General features: G+C 36.8%; 2 protein-coding genes across 2 annotated transcripts; both read right to left on the bottom strand.

Moving 5' to 3' along the window:
- Positions 1-748: 748 nt before the first annotated feature.
- LOC124630528 (origin recognition complex subunit 3) lies at positions 749-8,373 on the bottom strand. The gene is made up of 12 exons (XM_047164474.1): positions 8,301-8,373; positions 7,891-8,037; positions 7,451-7,626; positions 6,068-6,176; positions 5,603-5,820; positions 5,253-5,400; positions 4,773-4,898; positions 4,364-4,678; positions 3,679-4,059; positions 3,129-3,362; positions 1,396-1,580; positions 749-899 (listed from the first exon to the last, which is right to left on the bottom strand). The coding sequence occupies exons 1-12, from the start codon at positions 8,325-8,327 to the stop codon at positions 803-805; spliced, it is 2,163 nt and encodes a 720-aa protein (XP_047020430.1). The 5' UTR covers positions 8,328-8,373; the 3' UTR covers positions 749-802.
- A 791-nt stretch (positions 8,374-9,164) lies between these two features.
- Positions 9,165-27,094, bottom strand: LOC124630507 (T-related protein). The gene is made up of 8 exons (XM_047164445.1): positions 26,836-27,094; positions 18,379-18,540; positions 12,882-13,002; positions 12,655-12,798; positions 11,557-11,833; positions 11,245-11,361; positions 10,671-11,010; positions 9,165-10,512 (listed from the first exon to the last, which is right to left on the bottom strand). Exons 2-8 carry the CDS (start codon positions 18,537-18,539, stop codon positions 10,266-10,268), a joined length of 1,407 nt encoding a protein of 468 aa, XP_047020401.1. The 5' UTR covers position 18,540; positions 26,836-27,094; the 3' UTR covers positions 9,165-10,265.
- Positions 27,095-27,331: the final 237 nt, after the last annotated feature.

Raw genomic sequence — 27,331 nt, 5'->3', positions numbered from 1 at the left:
GTTAATTATTTATTACGTCATTAATAAGTCACTCTTAGTATAAAATTATTATATATTCCTATCATTTTATTATATGTATAGATAATATTGTATTTCTCCACCGATTTTTTTATTTATAGGTATTATAACGTAGGTGGATAGCGCGTCCACACGTGTAACATCAGTTTTAAAGTTTTTATATGATTGTTGATGACAAAGAACATGGTCGTATCATCCAACAATGTATTATGTGATGAAAATTATTCTCGTATCAGTCAAATGTGACATCAATAGACTTAAACCGGGGTCTGTTCGAGTCTATTGACATAGCCTCAAGATTGATTTCTACGAAGATTAGGTCATCTGGTTAAAAACAACTATTATATAATACACAACACATTGAACACTTCAGCAGTTTACTGTATTTCCAGACATGCATACTTTTAAAATGGTCATAGGTGGTCATGGGCTGGTCATGATGGTAGACAGACAAGTAGGATCTTAGGACACAAATGAAGCCTTGCAATTCACGCACATTTAGTAACTTCAAAGAAATATTTTATCCGCCCAAAAGGCAATACTTCTGCAATACTCTCTTGCACCATCATAGCTTTGTTTGCTGTTACTAGACATAAGTTTTTGCATCATGAGCATAATGATTTCGTAACTACAAGAACCTACTTAGTTACCCTTGTAATGGTGTTGAGACATACACGTGCCTATAGTTTTACGTTTCCCTATTTCTACGAAATAAAACAATGTTACTTTTATCAAATGTTTTTTTAATAAATTAAAATTCACAATAGAACTGGTATGTACCAAATTACCACGTCAAACGCATTACATGATCAGTTTTTCTTTTAGATGATTTTATAAATCCGAGGAACTGCAGTTCAGCTACAGCACGAGTGAATCTTAACCTTAAACAAGAGAAAATAAATACATTGAAAAAATATATTAGCTACAAGAGCAACACAAATACTGCGCCATTATGTAAAGGTCACAATCCATGTGAGTTTTTGCTCAAATAAAACTGTTTAATAAGAATACTTTTTATCTTTTTCTGAAGCATTTATCGTAGTCGTTAAAGATTTACATATTCGTCAAAAAAATAATAAAAAAAACGTTTATCTAAAGAAATCGAGACTTGTTTGGTGATTTCCAAACGAAAATAAATTAAAGAAAAAAACTCATACCCATAGGTCATATGTCGTAGGAAGTAAACATGTGGGTAGTAAGTATTCATTTCATATAATTTTATTACAGGATATTTGTTTAAAATAATTTTTAAGTTTTTTTTATTATAATATGCAGAATTTAAAGATAAATAATCTATTCAATTAGACCTATGGATATTTTTCTAATCTAATATCAATATAATAAATAAGTAGCCCTATTAAATATGAATATACTCACTGCACAGTAGGATCTTGGTGCCTCTGATCGTCATCGTCCTCTGGGCGCAGCACCGCGGCGAAGGCCTGCAGCCAGTCATACAAGTTGATATGTTTGCCGCACTCGCGATGCAACTTGTATGCCAGGCAAACATCGGGTAACGTATCTATTACGCTGTCTGATGATGGTAGGTGACAGCAAGAACACTAGGAGAAAATAAATGTACAATATTATTTAAGATATTTATGACGATAGCCGAGCCTAACATGGTCGTTTATAGTTTTAATATTTTTTCAGCGATAAGCTTTAACGTTTCCACGAAATGTAGGAGGTCGCACTAATTTATACTAAGTCTTTAGGCAATTTTATTTGTAAAAACACTCTGATAAAGGATGTCATGCGAAAAGTTTACATAGGGTAATAGGGCATCATGCTTTATTTAAACTCTAATCCCACCCAAAACAAAAATGTGAAAGACTGCCAAGTTCGATAATATGGGAATGCTTCGCCTATAAAAGAAGTGAGATCTGAATAAGTACCAAGTTCCATACACATACCTCAGTTAAAAATAGTTACTTTTTAATGATGTTACTTGGCAAGTTTTCATACACCTTGTTATAAACCTACTAAACGCAATGAATCAAGTATTTAATTTTCTATTAAAACTTGCCAAGTAATCATCATTAAAAAGTAACTATTTTTAACTGAGGTATGTGTATGGAACTTGGTACTTATTCAGATCTCACTTCTTTTATAGGCGAAGCATTCCCATATTATCGAACTTGGCAGTCTTTCACATTTTTGTTTTGGGTGGGATTTCATTTATTTTTGTAAGGTTGTTTATTTTATTTTTTTCTTATGATGAAGTTAGTTAAAGAAATGTCTCATTTATACTATCTTTTAGATTTTTTAATATGCACTATGTTTCTTACAAAGAAATGAACTAGATTAACTATGACTAGATTTACCAACTGACTGACATGACATGTTATCATATATTATGTTCGTGGATCAAAGTTACACATTCGTTATTTTCGAAAGTGATTCACACTTGGCCGTTTTCAGATTTTTACTTTACTTTGACTAAATACAAACCTTTGTACCATTCGAAGATATATTATATAAATATAGATAAATTTAGTTCGTTTTAGTTCCTTAGGGGTATAAATTTACACCGGGTATAAAACACCTTCATTATTTTGAAACCGACTCACACTTGGCCATTTTCAGATTTTTCCCTTTACCTTGATATAAAGACCTACCTCCATGCCAAATTTCAAGTCAATACGACCATTGGAAGTGGTCTAGGTTTTTGATGAGTGAGTCAGTCAGTGAGTGTATAGTAAAAATAGCGATTTTCTGACGTCAATATCTCAAGACCTACAATAGGTATATTAATGAAATTTTGTATTTTAGATAAGTGAGGGGGTCTCAACAGATACTAGAAATTTGACATGCGTAAATAAAATAGATTTTGAGTTACAGGGGGGTCGAATTTGGCCCGAAATGGTTCGTGTAATATAACCCACGGCCGGTGTGTCGCCTTTTTCGCTCGTACTTGGCGGACACACTGCCGTGTGTCTAGATTAACTTGACTAAGTCAAAATCAAAAATTCTTTCACTGTTCAAAAGCTAAACTATTCCCGAGTAACATATTAAATACTAACAAAGAGACATATTAACATAAAGTTTGTATAGTTATACTGCGGGCTTAACATGAGTTGTAAGAAGACTATATAAATAAAACAATTTACCTGCAAATAATGCACTGGATTGCTAAGAGCCGTATGGACTGCACCGCGAGGGGAGCCCACTATGTGCTTCCTAACATTCGACACGTCGCTGAAGAACAATATTTCGTGGAACGTCTGTGCATGCGCCGGTTGCAAGCCCTTACTGAACATGTCTTCTAGGTAACTCACGAACCGAGACCGAACCATCTCGAACTCAGACTGTACTCGGTCAATTCTTGTTGCTTTCAGTAGTTTCTAGAACAATGTAGTTGTTTTAGAAAGAGTGTCCATGGAGTTTCTTGCCGGATCTTTTCAGACCCACTCCTCGGAACCGAGAAAGTAGCTTGACGTTTCGAAACAGCTTGGACAGGCTACTGGTGTGGTGTGAAGACGTCACTTCTTTCTAACCGAAGATAACGGGATATAACTAAGTTTAGCCGCAAAAATGGCCTAGGTGTAGCCGTACTTCAGGCTTTAACCGTAACCTTTAACATACATATCTACAACACCGTTTGTGCCAAACTTACGTACGAATTCTCACAATAAACAAAAGCTTACAATATAAACTTACCTCCTTCAACTTATATCTATTGCCAGGAACATTTTCATTGCCCTCGGTATCTGATAAACTGTTTGTAGCGACAGTCGTGTCTGTACTGGCATTCTCTATCTGTCTTAAAAATGTAAGCAAATGCACTCTCAAAGTTTTGACGAAGTTTTCACCGAGATCATCATTTAGTACTATGTTATTGAGATTATTCTTCGTAGGCGACAGTCGGAGAGGTTTCACTGGTGATAAGTTTTGTAAATATGTGTTGACTATCTTCAAGGCACTTTTGATACTCTCAACCAATTTCATTTGCGATTGAAACTTTAAAAGCTGCATGCAGTCTTTGAATGCTGGCGTTTCTGTTACACTCTCTGAGGCGCACTTCGTGTATATCTCTCGAACCTACAATTATAAACATGATGAAAAACAACCATTAAGACATACATAAATACCTATGATGTTATCCCATAAAGTAGTCAAGTAATTATAAGCAGCTTAGATATCAATAAACTGGTTTGTTCCTATGTATGTATGTACTTAAAACCCAAAGGTAATTACGTTACATCTCTTTTTTTTCTTATTACGCGCACACGTGCGGTTTGATATTCATTACAGGCAGGCGCTTTAACAGATTGCCAAAATAACCTATATTCTATGTTTGATTAAGAAAATTTATCGATTTTTTATCATGCAAAATTATACTCACAGATTTCCCCAGCATATTCTTTGGCAAATCTTTAACAAATACCGTTAGCAGTCTCAAACACATATAAAAGCTGTACAAATAATCGTGTAGCCTATTGATCTTCTTATAAAGCGCATCTCTAAAGAAATTGTTATCTTCAAACAAACTGATCCTAGTTCTGCAATCCTGTTGTTCTAGGAATGGTCGGAATGACATCAGTTGTCGAATGCTTTCGAGGTCATCTGCGCTTAGCTCCATTATAACCTCTTCAAGCTTCTCTCTGTCACAGCATAGAGCCTTTACATTGTCTCCATAGAAGTGATCCATCATACAATACTGGAAATAGTCACAAACAAATAGATAAATAATTCAGTACATTTTTCTAAACATCAGTAAAAAATTACACTAAGTCAATGTTTTCATTACCTACCTTTATACTTTGTATGAGTCCAGTGACAGAAAAATCGTAGAACAGGAAGACATCAGTCAACAGCTCAAATGCTTTTCCTGATAAATGAAATGGACTTGTGTGTGTTAAGAAAATATCTTCTAGAACCTGAAATCCAATTACATTGTTTTATTCATAATAGTGGCTTTATACAACAAGCTGTAAATATGCTACTGCTAAACTAAGGAATATAAAAAATTCTCACAAATTAATATAAAAATGCGAAAGTCACTCTGTTCATCCATTAGACTTTTAACCACTTCACTGTCCACAATGCAGACACAATAGATAAACAATCTGTGTGTATCACGTATGACTTATGGGTCAGGGAAGATATTAAGCCACAACTAATGGACTAATTTAAATAAAATTTGACACTAGCCCAAAGCCTTACTGATACTTATTTAGGTTTGGGAACAATTAGTCTAAATTAAAAACATACATATATTTGTTTCAACTTACTTGATTCATGTAAACAGGCGAGGCGTGAGAATGGAATACTTTTATTAGAAGCTTAGATGAGACGTTGTAAGGAAATGACTTATGTAGTGCAGATACTGAAGTTGCCACCCCAAACACTAATACTATGGGCATTGTGGATACATAGGAACTGAAAATAAATAAGTCATACTGATAAAATTTAAAATGCATCTCTGCATAAGTGTAATGAAGGCTAAAACCAACATAGAGATACATTTCTGTAAAAAAGCAAGCAACAAATGAATGATACTGGGTTAATTCATAATATGAAAGTATATTCTGTTAGTCACATAGAAAGTACATGAAAGGTAAAAAAAATAATAATAATTTACCTGACAATCATAACAAAATCTTGTAAAACATTACAGTTAAAGCTCTCGAAATCAGGAATGATGATAACTAATGGCTGCTTTGCTTTTAATGTTTTTTTCTTTGTTGGTGACAACATAGCCTTAGACTGATACCAATGTTTTAAGGTCTTCATTGTACATTGATTCTTCTTTACTTTCTTTGTTTGAGTGATGCACCCTTCTGAGTCATCATCAAAATCCTGTAACATTAAAGCAAAGATTTAAACTCTCACCTTATAGAATCAAACATTATAATTCGAACCAACTAAAAGGAATTACAGTTGAATAGAAATCCTTTTCAAAGTTACTCAAAACAAAGTTTGCTATAGGAGTGCTAGTGGTAGGAGCCTGTTGTAAGGATTTTTTCCTATTTAGGTTATAATTATAACTTGAAATGTGTGGAACCTTGTGTATTTTTACATAATGGACTTTACTGTGGATACATACCAATGCTTGGTTTCCATTAATTAGCTGCCAAATAGCATTTTCCACCAAGTGCTTAACTGAAGGTGCGTCTTGTGAGTTGACTAGTGCCACATGAGGGGTCACTTCAGACCTGGAATAAGATGAAATGAAATTAACTTCGAATCATGTTGAGAATATTTTGAATAGATAGAATGTTATAATTTGTATAGACTTGAATACAAAATGAACTATACTTCGGCCGTTCAGAGAATGCGTTCCTGACACCTATCAGTTAGTCACGACTAGTGATGGGCACAACATAACACTGAGTTCGTTACCGTTCCTTCAAAATGAACCGCCGCATTATTTTAAGATTATTTTCGTTTTAAATTGGCGGAATCATTTGTTTTATATTTTAGTTATTTAAGTGGAAACCAAAAAAAGGTAATATTCATATAATAAAATTGTTTTATTTATTCTTTGTTACAAGTACATTGAATTGAATGTGCGAACAGAATATTAATCAGACTCCGATTTGCTTGAGGAGGTGGTGTCTTCATCATCATCTTCGCCTACATGTATAATTATATTATTATCAATAACAGAATCAATCCTGATATCTCGGTCTAACGAAAGCCGGGTAATCAAATAAAAACAGATCGAAAACACTTGAAAAAGGTGGTCTATGCGCATGAAACGACAACGGACGACTGTTTTAGCGTCACAAAATGGCGGCCCATAACGCCATTTGGGGTTACCATTTTTAATCTAAGTATAAAAATGCGGTTTGGTCATAGTTTTATTTTTATATTTCATAAAAGTTATAATTAAGTCTTATAGTCCATTATTTTCCAATTCTTAAAAAGAAAATCAAAACGTATTATTTTATATTATAACTGTATAAGAACAGATTACGATACTTGCCTGTTATTTTTAGCACAGCACTACAAAATATAAACCGCTGACATAACCTTGTAATAGCGCAGTATAGATTTAGAAAAATATTGTTTACCAAGTTATTTGACACTCAGTTTGGCACAAAATTATAACATTCATTGATTATTGATATAATAATGTTGTTTTAATGCTCCTCATTTGTTAAAACGGTAAACAACCAGCAAAAATATTTTTATCGTAACTGCAACGCCATTGCAAAGTTACGTCGTCAGTTCAATCGCGACGTGTCAGGAACGCATTCTCTGAATGGCCGAACTATAATATGTATTATAAAGCTAAAGAGTTTATTTTCTTGAAAACATAAATGTTAAGTACTATTCGGAATAGAAAAAATATTTCAGTGTTAGATCGCCCATTTATGAAGGGCTTCATTTAACCATGTACCCTTGGTAAGCTGGTCAAACTGCTGATCGAAGATAGTTTTAAATATGTACAAATTCTATATTATTTTAAGGTAATCCCCTTTACCTGATAATTTCAATAAGAGAAGTAAATTGGGAGACATGATCTGGTTGACTGACTCCAGTTAGAAGAGTGGCACTCGGAATAATCCCTTCCAATGTGGCCGACTCAGTGATACCATGATTCTTTATGTAACTAACTATATCATTCAGTAGCAGGCTGTATGTTCTTTGGTGAAGTTCCTGGAAATAACAATTTAATTATTTAAATAAAATTTGTTTCAAGCATGTGGTAAAGTTTGTAAGAAGGCGGAGAGAGGTCACAGAGATTTTAGTGAGACCTAAACTGTGTGTACAAGGGATAATAGGTGTCAATTTATATAAAAGTAAATAAGTTATTAAAACTATACAACATTGGTCAAATCTGAAAATATGATGTGAAGATGACCCACCAACCGAAGTTAATCTTGGTCTTGGAATTATTGTATAATAAACAATATGAGTTACCTGCAATTCATTTTCAATGTACTTCCAGTTTTGTTTGTACGTTTCATACCAAAGTTCTTTCATAAACATCTTTTCAAACAGGGGTTGTCCACTTTTCTTCTTGCTAACTTTTCCCTTTTTAAAACCATTTGTGAACAGGAAAACTCCCTAGAATCAAATTAATGTAACAAAAGTCAATAAGTGGTCAGTAAATCAAGTTGAAATGTAGCATCTCTACTCTCATTTTTATTTATTTTGATGATTTGAAATTATGTTGTGTTCCAGAAGGTAAGCGCAAGCGCATAACGGTCGTACTGCAAAGTTTAATCATTAACGAAAGTAAAGTTCCTGCATATAGTGCTTATTTATACAAGTTCTATAACTAAATTGTGTTTGATGACCTATAAAACTGTAGTAAAATAATAAATTACCTTAGAAACTGAAACCGTGGACTCCATTCTTCAATAACGCCCGCCAAATGTCATGTCGATGTCAGGTAGTAAATGTCACTGTCAAAAGTAGTGTCGTGTCATTGGGTCATCGACATTAAGTATTACCAGTGCAAATAATCACGACAACGTTTTCTTGTTTCCTTTTTTCACCGCATCCATACTGTTCATCCGTTTAAAAGCTCAGGGTATCGTATACAGATATACAGACACATATCAGTTTTTATTATAATATTTATGTAGGGTATATTTTCAAGCAGGGTTAATACTCCATACTGTACAGAGTCCTGCTACTTTTAATACGAAAGTAGTTTAATTTATGTCAGTTATAAGAATGATTTAGAGACACCCAGGCGGCAGCTGACTGCTCTTTTAGAAGTGCTTCGCCGTCGACAAACGGCGGGCCACAGTTGGTTATAGCTATAAAGTGCAGTTTAGAATATCACCTCAAGAGTTTTCTGGACAGACGTACCTATCTGCCTGAAAGTATACCCGATGTCAGCTTGGAGCGGTGACTATATTATATGGTGACTATATGAGGGGAGGATCACTTATTTAGGGTTGGTAACGAAATTCTCATCTTTTTTACTTAGTAAAGCTTTTGTTGTTTTCAAGTTGTATGATATTCTTTTTTCTAAAAAAGGGAATGTGTAGTAGTGGTGGTAGTTAAAGATGTGTCCGTAATGTGAGCTTGCAATGAGCTTCTCTTCACATTATTATAGGTGCTTTGGCCCTTAAGCACTACGCCAATGGATCAATAACTTAATTTAAACCCACGTTTCTATAGATTCCATTTTTTTTTTTTAATAAAAAGCAAAAAAGAGGAGAAAATTAAAAAACTTTAAATGTAACAGAAACATGCTTTATTGGCAACATAGACACAGATTTTTATCAGAATTTAAATTATGTTATACCTATACGTAAAAATCAGGCCACAAAACACCACAATTTATAAGTATTTCGAACTTAAATTCGCCGAAATCGGTAATTGCAAACTTTCATGTTACTACCTGCTCATTCTAACATATTATACAATTATCAGAAGTAAATGAAGCAGCTGTTTGATTAATTATCATTAGTAAAGTAACACCAATTTACTACTATTGTTTTTTTTAATCCTTTCGATATTAATTCCCAGGGCTGCCACACAAAACTGCAATCCGAATTAATGCACTGCGATTTTGTTCGACCTTTTAGTAGGGTGACCATATATTCTAGTGTATCGTTTTTGTGGGCATAGGGCATGGTGATAATAAACTCAAAAGCTCTTCAAATGAAGATATGCTCATTCTAAAATAATAAAAAAAATATCTTCTTCACTTGAAGGAATGGTTACACTACCAAATTATTTGCCGTACAAATTCACACCGCATCGCAGTTTTGTGTAGGCGTCCTAATACCACAATCAGGAATTCGGGTGGAGTTGGTAGGTGAATGTCTTTTTTGAAATCACTTTTGAAAAGAATTAGTTAGGTACTGAATTTTCATGAAAATGCTTACCTATTTATTTAGCTGAGTTAAGATGCTCTTGAATAATTGATCAGTTTTATATTTTTATACTGGTGAAGGTTTATTAAGTACCTATTTTAAATAGCTAGGTACAGTGGTGTTACAAAATACTTATAGGTTTGACGGTACATTATAGCTACGCACTGAGTCAAAAATTAAAATTTAAAAATAATTATTATTGAGTGCAAAAAAGATACTTAATTACAAGAAATTGAAACTATTATAATACGTAAAGATATCCGCAGGTGCAGATTCGAATTTCATTTGTTTACCTATACATTAATTAAAATCTACGCCTATTTACATAAAAACATCTGAAAAAGATTTGGTAGGTACTGGACCCATTGTTTCAACCTTAACTTTCATAGAATAAAAAAATATAATCTTTAAAAGGCCTCGGAATCAATAATGTTTTATAAATAGTGTATAATCTATGGGTCACTGTGGCGGTGAGCGTGGCGGTAGCGTGGACTCGTCACACGGCGAGTGACGATCTTCTTCGGTACTATACTTGTACTCGCGTTCGCTTTGTGGGTGTTCCTGCACGGGGGGCGTGGCTCGGCCTTCGCCGGCTGTGGCGGCTTCAAGTGTAGGCCCCGTAGGCCCGAAAGGCATACCCTCCGCGCCGTAAGCTACTTCTCCTGTGCCGACGTACTCAGAAGGCTGGTAACCATAACTGTTCAAACTGAAAAATGTAAACAATTTGTTTAGAATTAGCTTTAAGTACTCCAACATTAACCAATGTAAATTAGTTCGAAATAAAAAAACATGAATTGAGAACCTCCTCCTTTTTGGAAAGTCGATTAAACAGAAAGTATTCTAGGTACAGAAATGTTAACTAACCTGTTAGGCCAATAGGAAATATCTTCAATCGCGTGATGGGCATACGGTGCGTACGCATGCTGGTAGTATGGCGAGTGATGTTGCGCTGGAGTTTCGTACTGCAGCGGATAGAGGGGGGCAGGGGCCGACGATGGCGCTGAGGTGCTCGTCGGAGGCGCGGGCGCATACTCCAGGGGCGCGGGGTACGCGTGCGGGGGCGTGCGGTACGGGGCGGGGGAGGTGTTGGGCTGCGGGGAGCTACCACCCTGCGTTGAGTTCCAGTAGCCACTGCTGCTCACCCATGTGTAGCTGCCACTGCCATTTGTAGCTGTGGTTGTGCGTTCTGGATTGCTGTAGGACGCTGTTGAGTAAATGCTGAATGTAGTCACGTAATCAAATGTTGCAGCAGACCTGCCTAAGACAGGGGCAGGCAAAGCTGTTTTCGTTCTTTAACGCTAATGTTCATTAAATCCGGAGAAAAGGGATAACTGGCAGGGATAACCTATCATCGAAAAATAAATATAATAATAACCCACTCATAATTTTAGGGGACATAAAATAGACAAATGAAAATTAAATATACATCATTACTTACAAGGTGGCGACAACGTTCGTGGTCTTGACGGTGGCCGCGGTGGATAAGGCGCTGGTCTTCTCGAAGCAGCGTTGCTACTTCCGTACAGTGACTGCGACGTCACAAACCAGCCACCAACTGAAAATAAATTTAAATTTAGACAATAGGTATTCATAACACTTGTCTTCTAATAGATAGAGAATACTAGCTTAGCTAGATCCGGGATCGCACTTAGGATAATGCACAGTCATGCTTACACCACTAAATAAAATGATGCGCTCACGCTCTTCAAAGCATCAATAAAATACAGCCTTTATAACCTTTATTACTTACATTGAGGATACTGATGTGGGGAAGAACTCTGTTGAGGATAATGCGTGCCCACAAAATCTCTCTGGTAATACCCCTCCGGTCTTTCTTTTGCGTCTAAGAAGGCTTTAGCAAAAGGATTATATTTGATCTTCAGTGACGTCACTTCTTCGTTCTGGTAAGCGGTGACAGCTATGAACTGCGTCTCCGGGAACGGATAGGTCATGATCCTCCGCAGGTCTGTACCGACCTTTACTAGGTGTACTCGAGGCTCATATTTGTGTAAGCTGTTTAACATTATCTGCAAAAAAATGCTTTGTTAAATAAAATTTTAGAGCCAGTATATAATTTGAACCTACATGTGGTAGTTCCCCACGTTTCACTCTATTTTCAAATTAAGTTTAATTTACAGTACAGTTACAGGTACAGGCAGGTACAGTTTTAAAATGTATCAAAAACCTACATTATTATAGCAATGCATAAAGTGGGATAATCCATACATAATGACTGTTAGCATAAAGACCACAGGGGGTATCAGCTTATTTTTTGGATATGTGTAATGTAAACATCGCGCAGAGACAATAATTATTACAAATGATAGTGCGTACAGACACCCGCTAAACAGTTGGTAAAGCTACAGATTTCACACCGAGCCGTCAACATATGGATCTAGATGTATCTGATGTTTGCTTTCATATTCATTCGCACCACATACAACCGTGAGAACTGCTTATGAAGTAGCGGTAGCCCCAAACTGTAGCACACTCACACCTTGCACTCGAAAGCTCTCTGTTATAAAATTACTATTCTGACAATACTGTGAACTAATTATTATGCTCGGTCAGGCACATCATCTGGCGTAGATCCCGCTATAAATATTGAATCCGTAATTTGTGTTTATCCTGTTCGAAAGGCATTTATGCTTATGAGAAACAATGTAAATGCTCGTTGTAAACTCTACAAAGTATCTCGTAAACAGTCCTTTTAGAATGCTCCGCAAATGTTTTTGTTTATGTAACTAGTTCGTTATTTAAATATTCCATAGGCAACTATTAATGTTGCATTGTCTTTTTAAAATGATGATGTAGGTACAGGTTTAATACGATATTTTCATCAACATACCTGTCCATTTCCATTAGTTTTATTGGTCAGTTTAACTTTAGCGAACGATATTGGTTCTTTCATCCAATGCGCACCAAAATTGGGACTCTCGGGATGAATATAAATTGCATTAGATGGTGGTACTTCTGCTTTCCCGCCGGGAACCTGTGAAAAAGAATCGGATTATTAGTGGGCCTTAGCTGGGGTTAGTAGGAATAATTTCGTAACTGCAATATTGATTCACATACCCATTCTCCATTAACATATTTCCAGCGGTGTGAGTCCACTTGCACAAATTCTAACAACACAGTGTACATAGCCGTCGGGTCCAACCCACTGGCAGTTACTTTTACTACAGGAAACATTCGTCTGAAAACAAAAGAAAAAATCATATAATTAGGCTTAATTTACAACATGCATTACAGCGAAGGTATGGATGGTTCTAAGTTAACGTAGATAAACGATATCAGTTAGATAACATAGAAAATGTTTTATTGTTCTTACCTCGGGGCGGAGTATATTGCCAGGAACAGGTAATGGTCAAACACCAACCCTATGATAATGGGTCAGTAAAACATACAAGGTGTGTATACTGCTAGATCCAAAAGGTACGTTGCGGGTTGGGTAGGCCAAGGGCCCGATTCTCCAAAGTTAATAATGTCAAAATTTAATAGCTTTGAATCGAATCGCAATATGATCGCAATGGCAGTTTTAACCATATCGGCCAGTCTGCTCCTAATATAAGACCAATCGTATTCCAACGACATTCGATTGGTTTGCGATTGGTCTGCTATTTTGGTGATTTTAGTCTATACGGTAGTTTGCTTTACAATCATATTGCAATCGTAAATCGGCATAATTTGTAGACAAAATAATTCATTATTGAATGACAGAAAACGATAAAAACGTTTATTTCAAAGAAAAAATTGCGGAATACCACATACGCTTCAATCGTAATTGAGTCGGGATTGTATCTCAGTCGAACGTGAATCGTATGGCGCTTAAGTAAAATTAGGAGAATCGGGCCCCTGGTTGATTTACAGAACGGGAAGGAAAAGTAAACATATTTAAGTTAAGATATTCATCAGTGTCGGTAATGTGTCGTCTCTGTTATGTAGGTAATCATAGTTATATATACCTATCACATGAAAATGTTATATAAACTGAAATCCTGGAAATTGCTGTCGAAGAAGAACCGAAGTATCTCTTATTACTTTGTTTTACTTTTGACTAAGTAACTTACGAACCGGGTATTAAACATTGTTTACCTGTAGAAACTTCATTTCAGACAACATTACATACAGCATACAACACAACACATTGTACCTATAACCGCGCTGCTCTAGAACAAAACGTCACTTCGTCAAGGGTAAGGGATCCGTCATTGCTCACAGCATCGGGCAGAATCAGTTAGCCGCCGAACGTTAATGAGTAAGACCTACCGCGTTAATAGCTGAAAACTAGCCGCCCGGCCGCGGCGGTTAGCACTGGCAAAATGTGACCGTGTAAGTACACCATCATTGTTGAAACATTTGCTCTGAGGCTCTGACTAATGTTTTTCTGACCACTTTTATTTAAACCAGGGCAAAACAAAAATAGATCTACATAATAGCTAGTAAACACAGCGCCTATCATGTAGACTGACGACAGATTTACCATCATCATCACAAGGCTTCCTTAAAGATCATTTCAGGCTCTGGTTTTCACTTTTATAAATTAACAGAACCATTTTGCCTTTAAATATAAAGCCTTTTGAAAGAAAACATCTTGAGGAAACCTGGACTATAAAGTCTGAAATCACCAACCCGCCTTGAACAAGCGTGGTGATTTATAGTTAAATCATTCTCCGTGTGAGGAGGCCTGTGCCCAGCAGTGGGACGATAAAAAGGCAGTAACACTAACAGTATAGCCTTTTACGCCTGAAATAACACTATGATTCCACGACGTTAAGGGGAAGACTTGCAAAGAAAGATTGTTATCTATTTATAAACTAAACATGAGGCACGAGCATTGTATTATATTACTCTAATATAATTATATCGGAAATGTTGTTTGCTTTGTGAACAGTTGTTAATATAGCACTCAGCTGCTAATGCATTGCAAATCATTCATATTTTAAAGCTATTATTTATTTTCTGCCTTATTGTAAAGTGGTTCAATAAAAGATAACACATCATAGTCCTAAAGACAAGTCTTCGAGTCCGTTTTTTCGCGTCGCAAAGATCTCGTATTGAAAATTCGTGAGATCTATGAAGACACGATCCACACAGCCAAATCTAAAAAGATGTACCTATCTAAACTGTTGCCGTCCTATTAAATAGTCCTGACTATATTTTAATTTATGTAGATACTAGCTGTTGCCCGCAACTTCGTCTGCGTGGGCAATATAGAATAGTCAAAATACTACTTATCCCGTAGGTGCATTCTTTCACTTGACAGTATAATTAGGATTAGCACTTAGCAGTCGCATAGATTCATTGATCAAGGTTGTGTTGTGGATGTGACCATTTATCTAAACAAAAGAAGTAAAGTTTGTGACGTTGTGAATATCTCTGGATCCAGTCAGCCAATTTGGAAAATTATTACGTATGGTGCGTAAGTAATTTTAACAGGAAACAGTTATAATCTATGTCTATATGCTTTGAATCTGACAGAGCTGTCATTTGTACATTTTCTGCAGCTGCTGCGACTAATCAGAAGCCAGAAAGTCTGTCAGTCTTACCATGGATATCGGCTTGTGTAGTTGACTGGATTGAAGATAGGTAGATAGGTAGTCGCTCCAAGCAAAATATTGGTACTCAAACAGATTCGGTGACTGGAAGCCAACACCAACATAGTTGGGGAATAGCTGGATGGATGATAAAATGAGTCATCATCATCAGCAGGCGCATAGTTTCACTACTGGGGAGAAACACTTGTATGACGGGGATTTTCTGTGCACTTACTCACTATGGTAAGGCTGACCCCACATTAGGCGTGCGCGATCCTCGGGCGTGTGAGTAGCGCGGGCGTCGCGAGCACGCTGCATGAACGTCGCGTTTTGCTGCCCTGCGGCATGTGTGAAGAGTGCAAGCGACGCGCTCGCGGCGAGCACGCGGCTCTCGAGTTGCGTTCTTACCCCTTCGCCCGCTATCCCCGCCGCCCGCTAAACGCCTTAGCAGTTAAACGTCAAGGAGAGCGGCGCGTGCGCGGTGCAGGGCAGCAAAACGCGACGCTCACGCAGCGCGCTCGCGACGCACGCGCGGCGCCCGCGCTACTCACACGCCCGAGGATCGCGCACGCCTAATGTGGGGGAGGCCTAAGCCGGGACTCCACCGAAATGTTTGCATTAGTTCACGAATAGGCAAAATGTACGTATCTGTGAGAGTCCACTTCATGTGTTCGTACTTGAAACCTGCAGTTTTGCCAAGATTTTCATAATGTACGCTTGCAATTTCTCATTTCTTGGTGGAGCCAGCAAATCGAAAGAAACATAAGTGTTGTATACTGTGCGTCACTACCGCACACCGGGAAAATTTCGCTCTTGCGGAGGACGTTTATATACCATATTTTGTGTCACACAGGACGACAGTAAGTATCCACCGAAACACTTTCAAAGATCTGATGAACGAACAAATCAGAGCGATCATATGCTTTGGCTCCTACTGTTATTGTGGTTTCTGAAAATTTATTCACCTCATTCAACGATGAATGTAATTCTGATGGTACTATTAAGAACACTTGCTTAACGCAGAAGCTGACGTTGGCAGGTCGACTCTTTTGACTTCTCGAATAGGATACCATTGGTTTTTGTGCAATGCACACCTGCAATGCATGCTGGATTAGGATAGGATACAGGTGGATAGGATATGCAACAAAAAACAATTCTGTTTTTGTGATGGAATGACATCAAACGTAGTTTTATATAAAAGGTGTTTTTTTTTAGACTTGGCTCGGCTTACTGAGACTGTTCGTAATCGTGACCAGTGTATTTGCGATCAGAAGTTGAAAGTAAGCATGTCTCTGGTATGCGACGCGCAATTTGTACGTTTTCAGACGCATAAAGCATTTTACGTGTGTATGGTATTAAATCGAGAAAGCTCCCATTTCTTATCTAGACTTTGTATCTGGGCTTGTTCTTAAAGCTACAGAATCCTACATTACCTACCTACCTCACGCTTAGCAGCGCTTGCGAGAGACAGATCCTCATTTCTTCTAGGATTAAGTTTACATATTCTGCATCAGAAAAAATAATTAAGGTCTACTTAATACTACTCACTCAAAGTAATTTGTTTTAAGGCCACCACATTAGTGGAAGATAAGCTAAACTATGTTTATGAAAAAATCCTGATATGAACTCCATCTGTAACTTTAAATGATAATTAATTGTTATACTAAAGTCATCATTTTTGACATAATGTTCAAAAAATAATTTAGATGGCACCGTTTTAAATTTGGCTGAGAACTATTAATTTTCCTTTCATCAAGGTAATAATTATAATTGGATTTTGATGTGGCACGGCAAACTGACAAACACTATTGAAATGTCTATCGAAAAATTACACTACGTGTTAAAATATGGTGAATTACGGTAAATACACAACTCCATCTGTTGAAATAATAATCCTCTATAAAGAATGTATGGTAATTTATTGTCATTTAGGTGATCTTCACACTGCCCCGCATAACGCTGCATCTTGCGTGTCGACGCACCTACGCGCGTTCCTGCGGGAGTGCAGATCTGCATCATCGTGCGAGTTTTTCGCGCACTCACGCGCGAAGGTGCGTTTTGTAGATTCACGCACGGCGGCTTCCATTTTCAAATATACACGTCAGGCCCATTCAAAATCACGCGCGTCACTGCGGGATTCAGTGTGCCATACCTTGCGTCTCGCCCCGCACCTACGCGCGGGGGTGCGTGTTTCTCCGCATGTATGTGCGTGATCCGCATGAACGCGCGTGGATGCATTTTCAGTGTGTTGGACTATGCGTGTTTTCCATACAAACGGAGATATTTCCATACAATGGAAAAAAACGCATCCACGCACTACGCTGCATCATGCGGGGCAGTGTGATAATCGCCTTACTACCTCGCTCCTTTGTCAAATTTTATGTATTTTATTTAACACAGATTACCACAGATGGAGCTACTTTAACCTTGGCTAAACAAAATTTTCATATTTTTTTTTCTTCCGAAGTTACTTATGAAGGTGTGATTTTCTGTGTAAAGGTTAATAATAAGCCGATCAACTAATATAAGTACAACATTCAAATGTACAGTTTTGACAAACAGATTGCGTGTCGTAATATTTTACATCTTGAATTCACAAAATTAATCATATCTTTTGATAGAGTGAATCGATTTCGATGAAACAAAAACGAAATAATACCCCAAGTTACGTAGAATTTTTGTATATAAGCATTGTCTGCATTGAATTCGTAGATTTTACGTGAATCCCGAACAAACAAACAGATAAACAGACAAACAGACAAACAGACAAAAATGACAAAAATGATGGAAATGGGTTCTGTTAGTTATCCTTTAACATGCTGGCTATTTTTTTTGTCAATTTCTTCAATGTACAAAAATTACTTTTCTACAGATTTATTATATGTATAGATTTTCCTGAATGTCGGTCGAGGCGGTAAAACAAAAACGAATCATCTGGATCAGTTTTACAAACAAAGAGCTAAACTATCAATCGCTCTACCATACCTACTAGACCATTTAATAATGGAATTTCCTACATTTTCAAACAATCTTACCTTCCATTCTTAGTGACTATCATCTCATTGGTGAGCGTCTGGAATCTGACCCACAGCTCTCTGTCGTCGAGTGCCACATTGACTTCACGCTCGCGGCCGCTGCGGGAACTGCCACCACCTACCGTCGGCTCCACTGCGCTCAGGATGTGCGAAGCTGCCATCCTGATAAACAAATGTACATCGTTTATTAAAAAAATATCCTTATTATAATATAATATGTAATTATAATATGTAACATCAATTTATTTCAGACGATAATAAGTACATAAAAATAAAAAACTAAAGCATAGAAGTATAGTTGAGACAGATTGTCAGGCTTCCTAGCTTCTGACCTGCCGTCGGTAACGACCGATAAAGATGATGTCGAAGTTTAATTCATTGATTCCCCTGTTGCGAGGTTAAGCAAGACCATTAATGACTGTAGCGATCTTATTGACCTACACTTTGACTCTCTGTGCACTCTGAAGTCAAAGACTTGTTAAGTCTAGAAAAGGATTGATTATGCATACTTTTCTGTGCTCATTTTTTTTTTTGTATATTGTTAAACACGTACCTAGTTTTACTATTCTTTTTTTATGTAATATGTAACTTAGTAGTAGTTCCTATATAATTCATCGTTACTTTTTGCATACGTACAACTACCATATGAATGCTGAGTTTACCTGTAACTGGTTGTGCACTATTGTTTATCTGTTTTGATTGTTTTTTTATGTCCATACTAGTGTATTCAATTGTTGGTAAACCAATAAATAAATAAAATAAAAGCTACACCCAAGATTTTCTTATATTTTTTTACACCAGGAAAGGGCCTATTATTTATTCAAATAATTAACTAACGATTCATGCCTGAAAACAGTGCAACGAAGGCAAATTTTGAAGTTTTCCACACCGGATTAAAATCGTGAAATACTACTTTGTTTTTAAATGTCACATCGCAATGATTCTCAAAAGGTGTCATGAAACAAATATTGATTTTAGAGACACGTATAAATTCAATTACCTACCGAACATTACCGAGCTACCCTATTACGCCATCGATGTTATTTGATGGCAAACAAATTGGCAACATACTCTTTATGTAAGCAATAAGCAATTGTACCTATAAGGTCTAAAAATGTATGAAATACTGATAAATTTCGACGTTAGAATCATGTTTTTTTTTAGAAAACAATCTACCTCTATGTACAATTTATTAGTGAGACTCCCTCCTTGATATAGCCTCAAAAAAATTTCAGACCTGTACCAAAGAAATGATGGATGGACTGTGTGAAAATTGAAATGGCCAGAAACAATATTACTTGTGAGCTGATGACGGCAGACGTTGTCCTGAATAAAATTGGGATAAGGACAGAAGCAAGAATGAACGAATGGTCAGCATTTCAAAGAGCATCGGTACCTTCATACTCAACATTTAGACAACATGAAAAGTACAAAAAACCTATTCCCAAACACAACACTTGGGTTTCTCAGGAAGGCATCAAGACATCACGAAATCCGTCGCCAGTGGCAAATAAGCCGGATATTTTATTATGAGTTTGGCTCGAGCACGATCTTGGTCCAATGTTTATAGTACCTATTATCACCGGCTACGTCGGTTCAACGTCCCATTCCTTCTGACTGGTATTTTTGACAAATTCAGCTTCTCGTTAGATTATGTTGAATTTTACACTTTTGTGCTCAAAATGTCTTGTGCCTTGTTACGCGTTAATCGTTATCTAATTTTGGGTTGACGAGTTTCGATTTCTAAATTGGAGTTCTAGAGTTCCTTGTTGAGTTTTCTGGAAGCGCTCGTTGTTAGTAACGCTTGGTAGTAATTTTGTATTGAGAGGCTAAGTATAGTCTCCAGTGTAGGTGTAGCCCAGAATGTCTGTTAAAAGTAATTGATATGTGTCCTTTGTTGTAGTAGTGACGACTTCGTAAATGCCACTTCCACTGTAACTGGTAGTCATTTGTCAGGTATGTTTCGCTTTTGATCAAGACTATAACCACAACCCTGGCCTCTGGATGTATAATTAATACTTATGTCTATATATCTAAAATTCTTTAATCGAAAAGAAGACGAGGAACTCAAATAGATAGAAAGACTCCTCATAAGTACCTCAATTAGGATTAGGTACTATATAATTATATACTGCAAGCGTCTGATAAAGTACAAACCGTACCTTTTTAAATTCACAACTCTCGACATTCATCACCTGGTAACCTTTGCAAAAATTGCATACATATTACATAGAGGTAGATTCTGTCCAATAGATATCACAAAACACAGCCTGCTTTATGTCTGTTTTATGTTCAAACATTGTAGTAATCCTAAATATTCATTGGTATTAAAACAAACATCAAAGTTAATGTCGGTTGTTAAGCGGTCGAAGTCATCGCGCCTGAATATTGCAGTACATTGGTGTATGTTGTAGAGTCGGAGTTACTGAGAAAAGTTGCCGAGCTGAAGAAAAACAAACAAACTTACTTCATTAGAATAAGATTTCAAATCGAAACGTTTTTAAAAACTGTATATATCTATATTTTTATTATGGACAAGTCTATAGGTTCTTGTAGGGATATTCAGAAATAAGCAATTACAAAGTCTCCGGGGTCCTATTCGGGAATAAACAATTTCGATACATGGATGGACTGGAAATTAGTGCTAAATCAAAGGTATCTCAGATTAGATTGATCAGTGCACAATTTTCGCTCTTACAATGTTTAAATACCAAAAAATGCCAAAAAAGTATGAAATCTTTTAAACAAAACAACGTCATCCAGAATTTATCGAAATAACTGAAACTATTACCTATAACATGGTTTATACGTATAATGTGTCTACCTAACCTTAACGTTTAAGCTTGATCTGTGTATCTTTAGTACCTACTTGCAACTATACCACAGACAGTCATAAAAATCGTGCCGCGCTTACAAGGATCTCATATTCGCCCGCAAAAGACTAGGCCCGCAATAACCACAAGGAATCACCATAATTACTTATTCTTTAATTGGAGCATCATATTGCTACGAACAATGACTTGTATCAAACATTTTCTTCAGTTATTTACAGAGATACCGACTGAAATAATTTCTGGGACTCCAAGCTAATCCTTTAATCTAATCCCCCTACAAAAGACATCAACGCGCTCATATTTGGTACAATTTGGACGTTGGTAACATTCATTTTATCAATTTGATAAAATATTTAAAGTTAAAGATATGCCCACAGTCCATCCAGTCTGTGTGAAAATTGAGATGGCCAGAAACAATATTACTTGTGAGCTGATGACGGCAGATGTTGTTCCATATAAGAAACTTTCGCTTCATTATCAAATTGGTAAATAATAAATGATAATCGAGGGATAGCCTAGAATGTTGGCTAAGTTTCTGAGTTCAGTTTAGTCTGTGACAGAGAGCAGCTTTATCATCATCATTCATTCTAAATGTACCTTTTGGTACTTCAATCAGTTGCCTTTTGTACTTACATAGCTACACTGTGCAACAAACTAGTACCTATTGCAAATATTGAAGAGCCGTTTCTTGTTGCCGAAGTTAAAGTACACGGTTTATTGAAAATTATATATTTATCATAAAGACTCTGCGAAGAAGAAAGAACTCGTAATATGTTTTATGTCCACATCAGAGAATAGATCCGAAGGTTCGGATCGTATTCCTACAACATTTAAGCATTAAACAACAAGAAAGCAACCAACGGGTATGTATAAAGGCGAAGTAATTACAGCGTTAGCCCACTCGACTGCAGCGTCATTATTCATCGTTTTACGACTCCATGAGTTATAAATATTAAACTTAGTCGTATAGATGTACTGCGAACATTTTCTTTTTAATGGCGAGGTTAAATAATATGATGCGCGATGCGAATGTCGGCCCCGGTTTCGGTGCCTCGTAGAGCAACAAACTGTGCTCGGAGCGTGCCGAACAATGTGAATAGTTATCGCCTTTTAATTACGTGCAATACCGTTTTTATCTATGCGTCGCTTCATCCCTCGCGGCCGCGGCACCGCCGGCCGCTGGGCGCGTGGAATGTCGCTTAATCGCGTCGCAACGCCGACGTTTTACAGATCCTATAAAATATCAAAGATAACAACGAGTGGCTCTGAAGGCTGTTTCGAAAGGAACCAGGCTCCGGTGATTGGACGTTTATGGCATTCGCTTCGATAAATGTACGTATTATGTGTGCGGCCGATGTCGAGGCACAATTGTCCCGCCAGCCCGCGCACCTCGGCCCAACTCAGAGGTGCTAATTATCAAATGCAAGACCGACCAAACCGATATTGAAACCATTGAAACAATACATCTCGTGTTGTCTTTTCCAATTTCAAAGTTTGCGGAATGGCTGTGTAATGAAGGCCGAGAAGGCTATGCAAATGGAACGATGCCGAAAACTCAAGTAAGTATTTTAATGGTCTTGCGTCATCGGTGTTTCAAACTTGAATTTTCATTATCACTTTACGTGTATACCTACTACCACCAGCCTTGATATGTTAATCAAACAATAGACAGAAATCAAATAGCCGCAACACATGATCAATAACATTCGACCTTACAAATAAAATATATTTTTCTTCTGTTGACACGATATGCGACAAGTTTGAAGAGACACCTCCCTGACATACGCAGGTATAGTACATGCCTGTGTACATAACTAAACACGAACATAATGTGTTCCTTCAAATACGATCATTGTGTATGTATACAGTCTAATGTAGTTAACAGGTACGTACCCTAGGTATTTTCCTTATTGTCAACATTTGCACTTACAGTAACACAACATTATAATTATCTCATGTTTATAATATTCAAATAGAAGATACTTTAAACGAATTTTAAATTGGATTATACATGAACATGTAATGAAACCGAAATTTTATTATTTTTCCACAGATTTCATAAATTATTATTCCACATTTTGATTTGCTAATGAAAGCTTGTTTGACAGCAATTTGATTTATTCAGTTTATTGTAGTTGACATTTCGTTAAAATGTTATTTGTTTAATACCATAATTATGAGAAAGAACAAGTTTTATATAGAACTCTGGTATATAAATCATTATATGTACCGACAAAGGTTTACATTAGCAAATAACATAAATAATCCATATCATAGTGACTTGTCTTAAGTAGGCAAGACTAAAAATCTTAACGTCTCCTCTTTTCTCCTATTATAGACAATTGCTTCGTCTTCTTTTGTTTGAGTTAAGTGTAAATATTCAAATTCGGAAGCTGATAACCGCAATCAAACTTTTTTTCGGGCTACATTTCAATTAAATTTTATTCCTCAATTCTGTGGTTGTCATAAAACTTTAAAGTTTGACGAGTAAAGCCCATTGAGGAACTCCGAATTGATATTAATTCAAATAACTCGGGTTAAAAAGTCAGGGTTTTATGCGCGTTGTAAAAGTTTATTGTAGGGCTTTGTGGCGAGCCGGACGCGCCGATAGGCCTCGCAGCCGATGACGGAACCTCCGCCGACGCCGCACCGCCTTTGTGCGTGCGCCCGCGCCTCGCCGCCACAATACCGCACGCGTCTTCACTCTATAAACCCGACGTCAGGTGCTACCTAACGCCCCATACTGCACCTTTTACAGCTCCAACTAAAACCAAAACTGGACACGAACACCACTCGCACGAGATGGCGGCAATGTAATTAAGTTGCGAATCTCTACCATAAAATAAGAGAGGAAGAAATTGCCTAGGTCATATAAATTGACGCGATTACAATATTTTATTATACGTCAACACCCTCTATATCACTTTGCGCTTCACTTATATGAGGTTTTATAATTCGCTCTACTGGATCACCAGTATCTTTATTCAGGATATATTCTCAAATGTTAATAAATTTGGAATGCACATCACTTACATGAACTGATGCAAAATAGAAAACAAATTCTGATTTTGTTAGTTCATCATGAAAACATCAATCAATAGCCGCCTTGGGCTATCCCTTTAATTAATTACTTATGCAGATCAAGTTGGCACAACTAACCGCTATTGTGTCGTTTGGATTTGTAAAATAACTCCAACAATAAATGAAAATAATGAAAGTAGTGTCTATCTCAATTGGAAGACAACGTTCAAAGTGAGTAATATGAGTGTTTAATGTTTACAGTAAATCGTCATCAGCTGGGTATTAAAAATGAGGTTTACGGACTTCAGCAATTAAGAGAAAATTTTAGTATCACACGTCTATATTGCCGATAGCCGACGCATCTTACTTTTACGAATATATTGTAACAAATCTTGAGGTGCTGGAGGAATACTGTATTCTGGACTTCGATTTAGTGTCAAATCTGAATTGATAAATCATTCCCGTTTAGCCAAAATGCTGTTGAACAATATATTTATTCCATTGCATGAATAAAAGGAGGAAGCTTGTTAGTTTATTCACGAGTAGTCATCTATTCGAGTTTCTGCTATTATCAGATTGAGGAGCTTGTAGAGATTAACTGCTTAAATACTTAATTTGATAAAGCTAGATGTCAGAGTTTGTTGTGATATGGACAATTGGACATGCGATGAGAAATTGTGAAACGCATGTTAAAAAGAAAGAATGTATCAAGCAAGTATGAGTGTTGATGGATGGAGAGGCTGAGGTAGACCAAGAAAAACATTGATTAACTGCCTAGAAGAAGGACATGCATAAGAAGGGAGTGGATGTTAATATAGACGCTGATGGAGAGAAATGGAAGCGAAATCCATATATTTCCGACCCCAAATAACTTAGGAACAGGACGCGAAAAGAAAACAATGTTTAAGCTAATTTCGTCTGAGGAAACTTTAGATGTTTTCTTGTGGTATGCTGTACAGTTTTCTTTTATTTTCTTATTCTTGTGGTATGGGCAGGTCAAGTCAACAAAGGAGCCTCATATTTATGAAACAATTCTTTCTGAGAGGAGAGGCACAAACTCAATAACGACCCAAATAATTTGCATTGTTCAAAATATTCTGTTAAATGGGGTTTTTTGATTTTGTCGTGGTGGCCTAGTGGGTAAAGGACCAATCTCTCAAGTATGAGGGCGCGGGTTCGATCCCAGGTCTGGCAAGTACCAATGCAACTTTTCTAAGTCTGTATGTACTTTCTAAGTATATCTTAGACACCATTGGCTGTGTTTCGGATGGCACGTTAAACTGTAGGTCCCGGCTGTCATTGAACATCCTTGGCAGTCGTTACGGGTAGTCAGAAGCCAGTAAGTCTGACACCAGTCTAACCAAGGGGTATCGGGTTGCCCGGGTAACTGGGTTGAGGAGGTCAGATAGGCAGTCGCTTCTTGTAAAGCACTGGTACTCAGCTGAATCCGGTTAGACTGGAAGCCGACCCCAACATGATTGGGAAAAAGGCTCGGAGGATGATGATGGGGTTTTTTGATTTTGGTTAATAATCATACATAGGAGGAGACTCTCTGAATTTCTAGAGACCGATTGACAAATACTTATATACCTACACGATGTTGGAAAATACCAAGCTAGAACTACTGTAAAAAGGATAAAATGTTTACAAAGACCATGATAAAAGGAACACAGACTACTGGAATACAGAGAATTTGTGAAGATATTCCTATAGGTACGTACCATACCTACCACTAGAAATCTGTCTATGAGAATCAAAGCTATGTTTCACTGCACTTTATCTCTTCGTAAATCACCACAAGTCCTGCAGCATTAACAAATAGACTGGTCTATTTCAGCTTTTTGCTCAGAATTTTTAAAAGGCAGGATCTAAATGTATTAACTCTCCTACTACGGGTCTGCTTTAAGAAATTTCTATGGATATAAGCAACACCTATGCACTCTTTTATTTTATTACTTCTTCTTTCTCGGGTGTGTTTTATGTGTACATAAGTGGTTATATAGATAAACTAGCCGTTTTCCCGCGGTTTCACCTGCGTCCCGTGGGAGCTACTGCCGGCACCGGGATTTAACATAGCCTATATTACTCGCAGATAATATAGCTTTCTAATGGTGAAAGAATATTTAAAATCAGTCCGGTAGTTTTTGAGTTTATCCATTACAACCAAACAAACAAAGTTTTCCTCTTTATAATTTTAGTACCTATAGATAAATACAACAATACTTCTGCTTCTCTTTTTCTCGGTGCTCATCGTGATGATTATAAAAGCAGTGGATGTATAGTCTTTTTACATTTCAATACAAGATTGACAGTAATCTACGCTCCTGTAAAGATATCGCAATGACAGCTCTAACCATGAAACGTCCATGACAAAATAAAAACTGCACCGCCAGGCATCGAACACAGACTAATATACTCGTATTGCTACATATTTTGGTGAAGCTGAGGAGGCTTAAAAAAGGTGTTCAAATATGACAAGTATATAGGAAACATGTTCATCGATGTATGTATTTATAGAAATTAATAACTAAGAAATATGTATATTCATTCCTTCATTGCTGAAAGTTAAATTAATATTTTTATTTAAATTATGTTTTCTTACCTTTCTTCCCCTGCAATTTTGTCCTCAATTTCGGCGGTTCATAAACCACATTTAAACAAAATAATAAATAATCCTTTTAACCACTTCAGTTCACAATCCACGTCTTATTCACATTAAACTCGTACAATATACATTGTAACTAAAGCGCTTTAATAAATCACGGGATAATTTAGTCACTGAAACAGATCTTTCAGTAACGTATGTGCTGAAATTAGTTCCTTTATTTGTCACAAATCACAAATCAGTGGTGGCGTGCCAACTGCATGAGCCACTACCGCAAACTCGCCCGCACTACACTTCATTAGCGCATACACAGCACAACATACCCACTACAATCTTACCACACCATACAAAAACCAATCATACAGCCTTACTGTAGAACATCTTTTCCTGTAAAATGTTTAGAACCTCTCATTATACATGACAAGCGAAAAAGCACCTTTTAGCCTTACAATAAAGGCTGTTTTACGTTGTAGCTGACTAGATGACTTCAACA

Source organism: Helicoverpa zea, chromosome 5, assembly GCF_022581195.2.
Source record: "Helicoverpa zea isolate HzStark_Cry1AcR chromosome 5, ilHelZeax1.1, whole genome shotgun sequence".
Taxonomy (NCBI): Eukaryota; Metazoa; Arthropoda; class Insecta; order Lepidoptera; family Noctuidae; genus Helicoverpa; species Helicoverpa zea.
The sequence above is the reverse complement of the archived record's forward strand: the minus strand, read 5'-3'. Positions and strand labels throughout refer to the sequence as shown.

Excerpts from the sequence above, each read along its gene's own strand:
- LOC124630507 (XM_047164445.1), bottom strand. The coding sequence starts at position 18,539 with ATGGCAGCTTCGCACATCCTGAGCGCAGTGGAGCCGACGGTAGGTGGT. Across the intron at positions 13,003-18,378 it reads ATAGTCACTAAGAATGGAAG|ACGAATGTTTCCTGTAGTAA; the intron begins GTAAGATTGTTT and ends TTTTGTTTTCAG. Across the intron at positions 10,513-10,670 it reads ATTTCCTATTGGCCTAACAG|TTTGAACAGTTATGGTTACC; the intron begins GTTAGTTAACAT and ends TACATTTTTCAG.
- LOC124630528 (XM_047164474.1), bottom strand. The coding sequence starts at position 8,327 with ATGGAGTCCACGGTTTCAGTTTCTAAG. Across the intron at positions 5,821-6,067 it reads TTAATGGAAACCAAGCATTG|GATTTTGATGATGACTCAGA; the intron begins GTATGTATCCAC and ends TTAATGTTACAG. Across the intron at positions 5,401-5,602 it reads GATTTTGTTATGATTGTCAG|TTCCTATGTATCCACAATGC; the intron begins GTAAATTATTAT and ends ATTTATTTTCAG.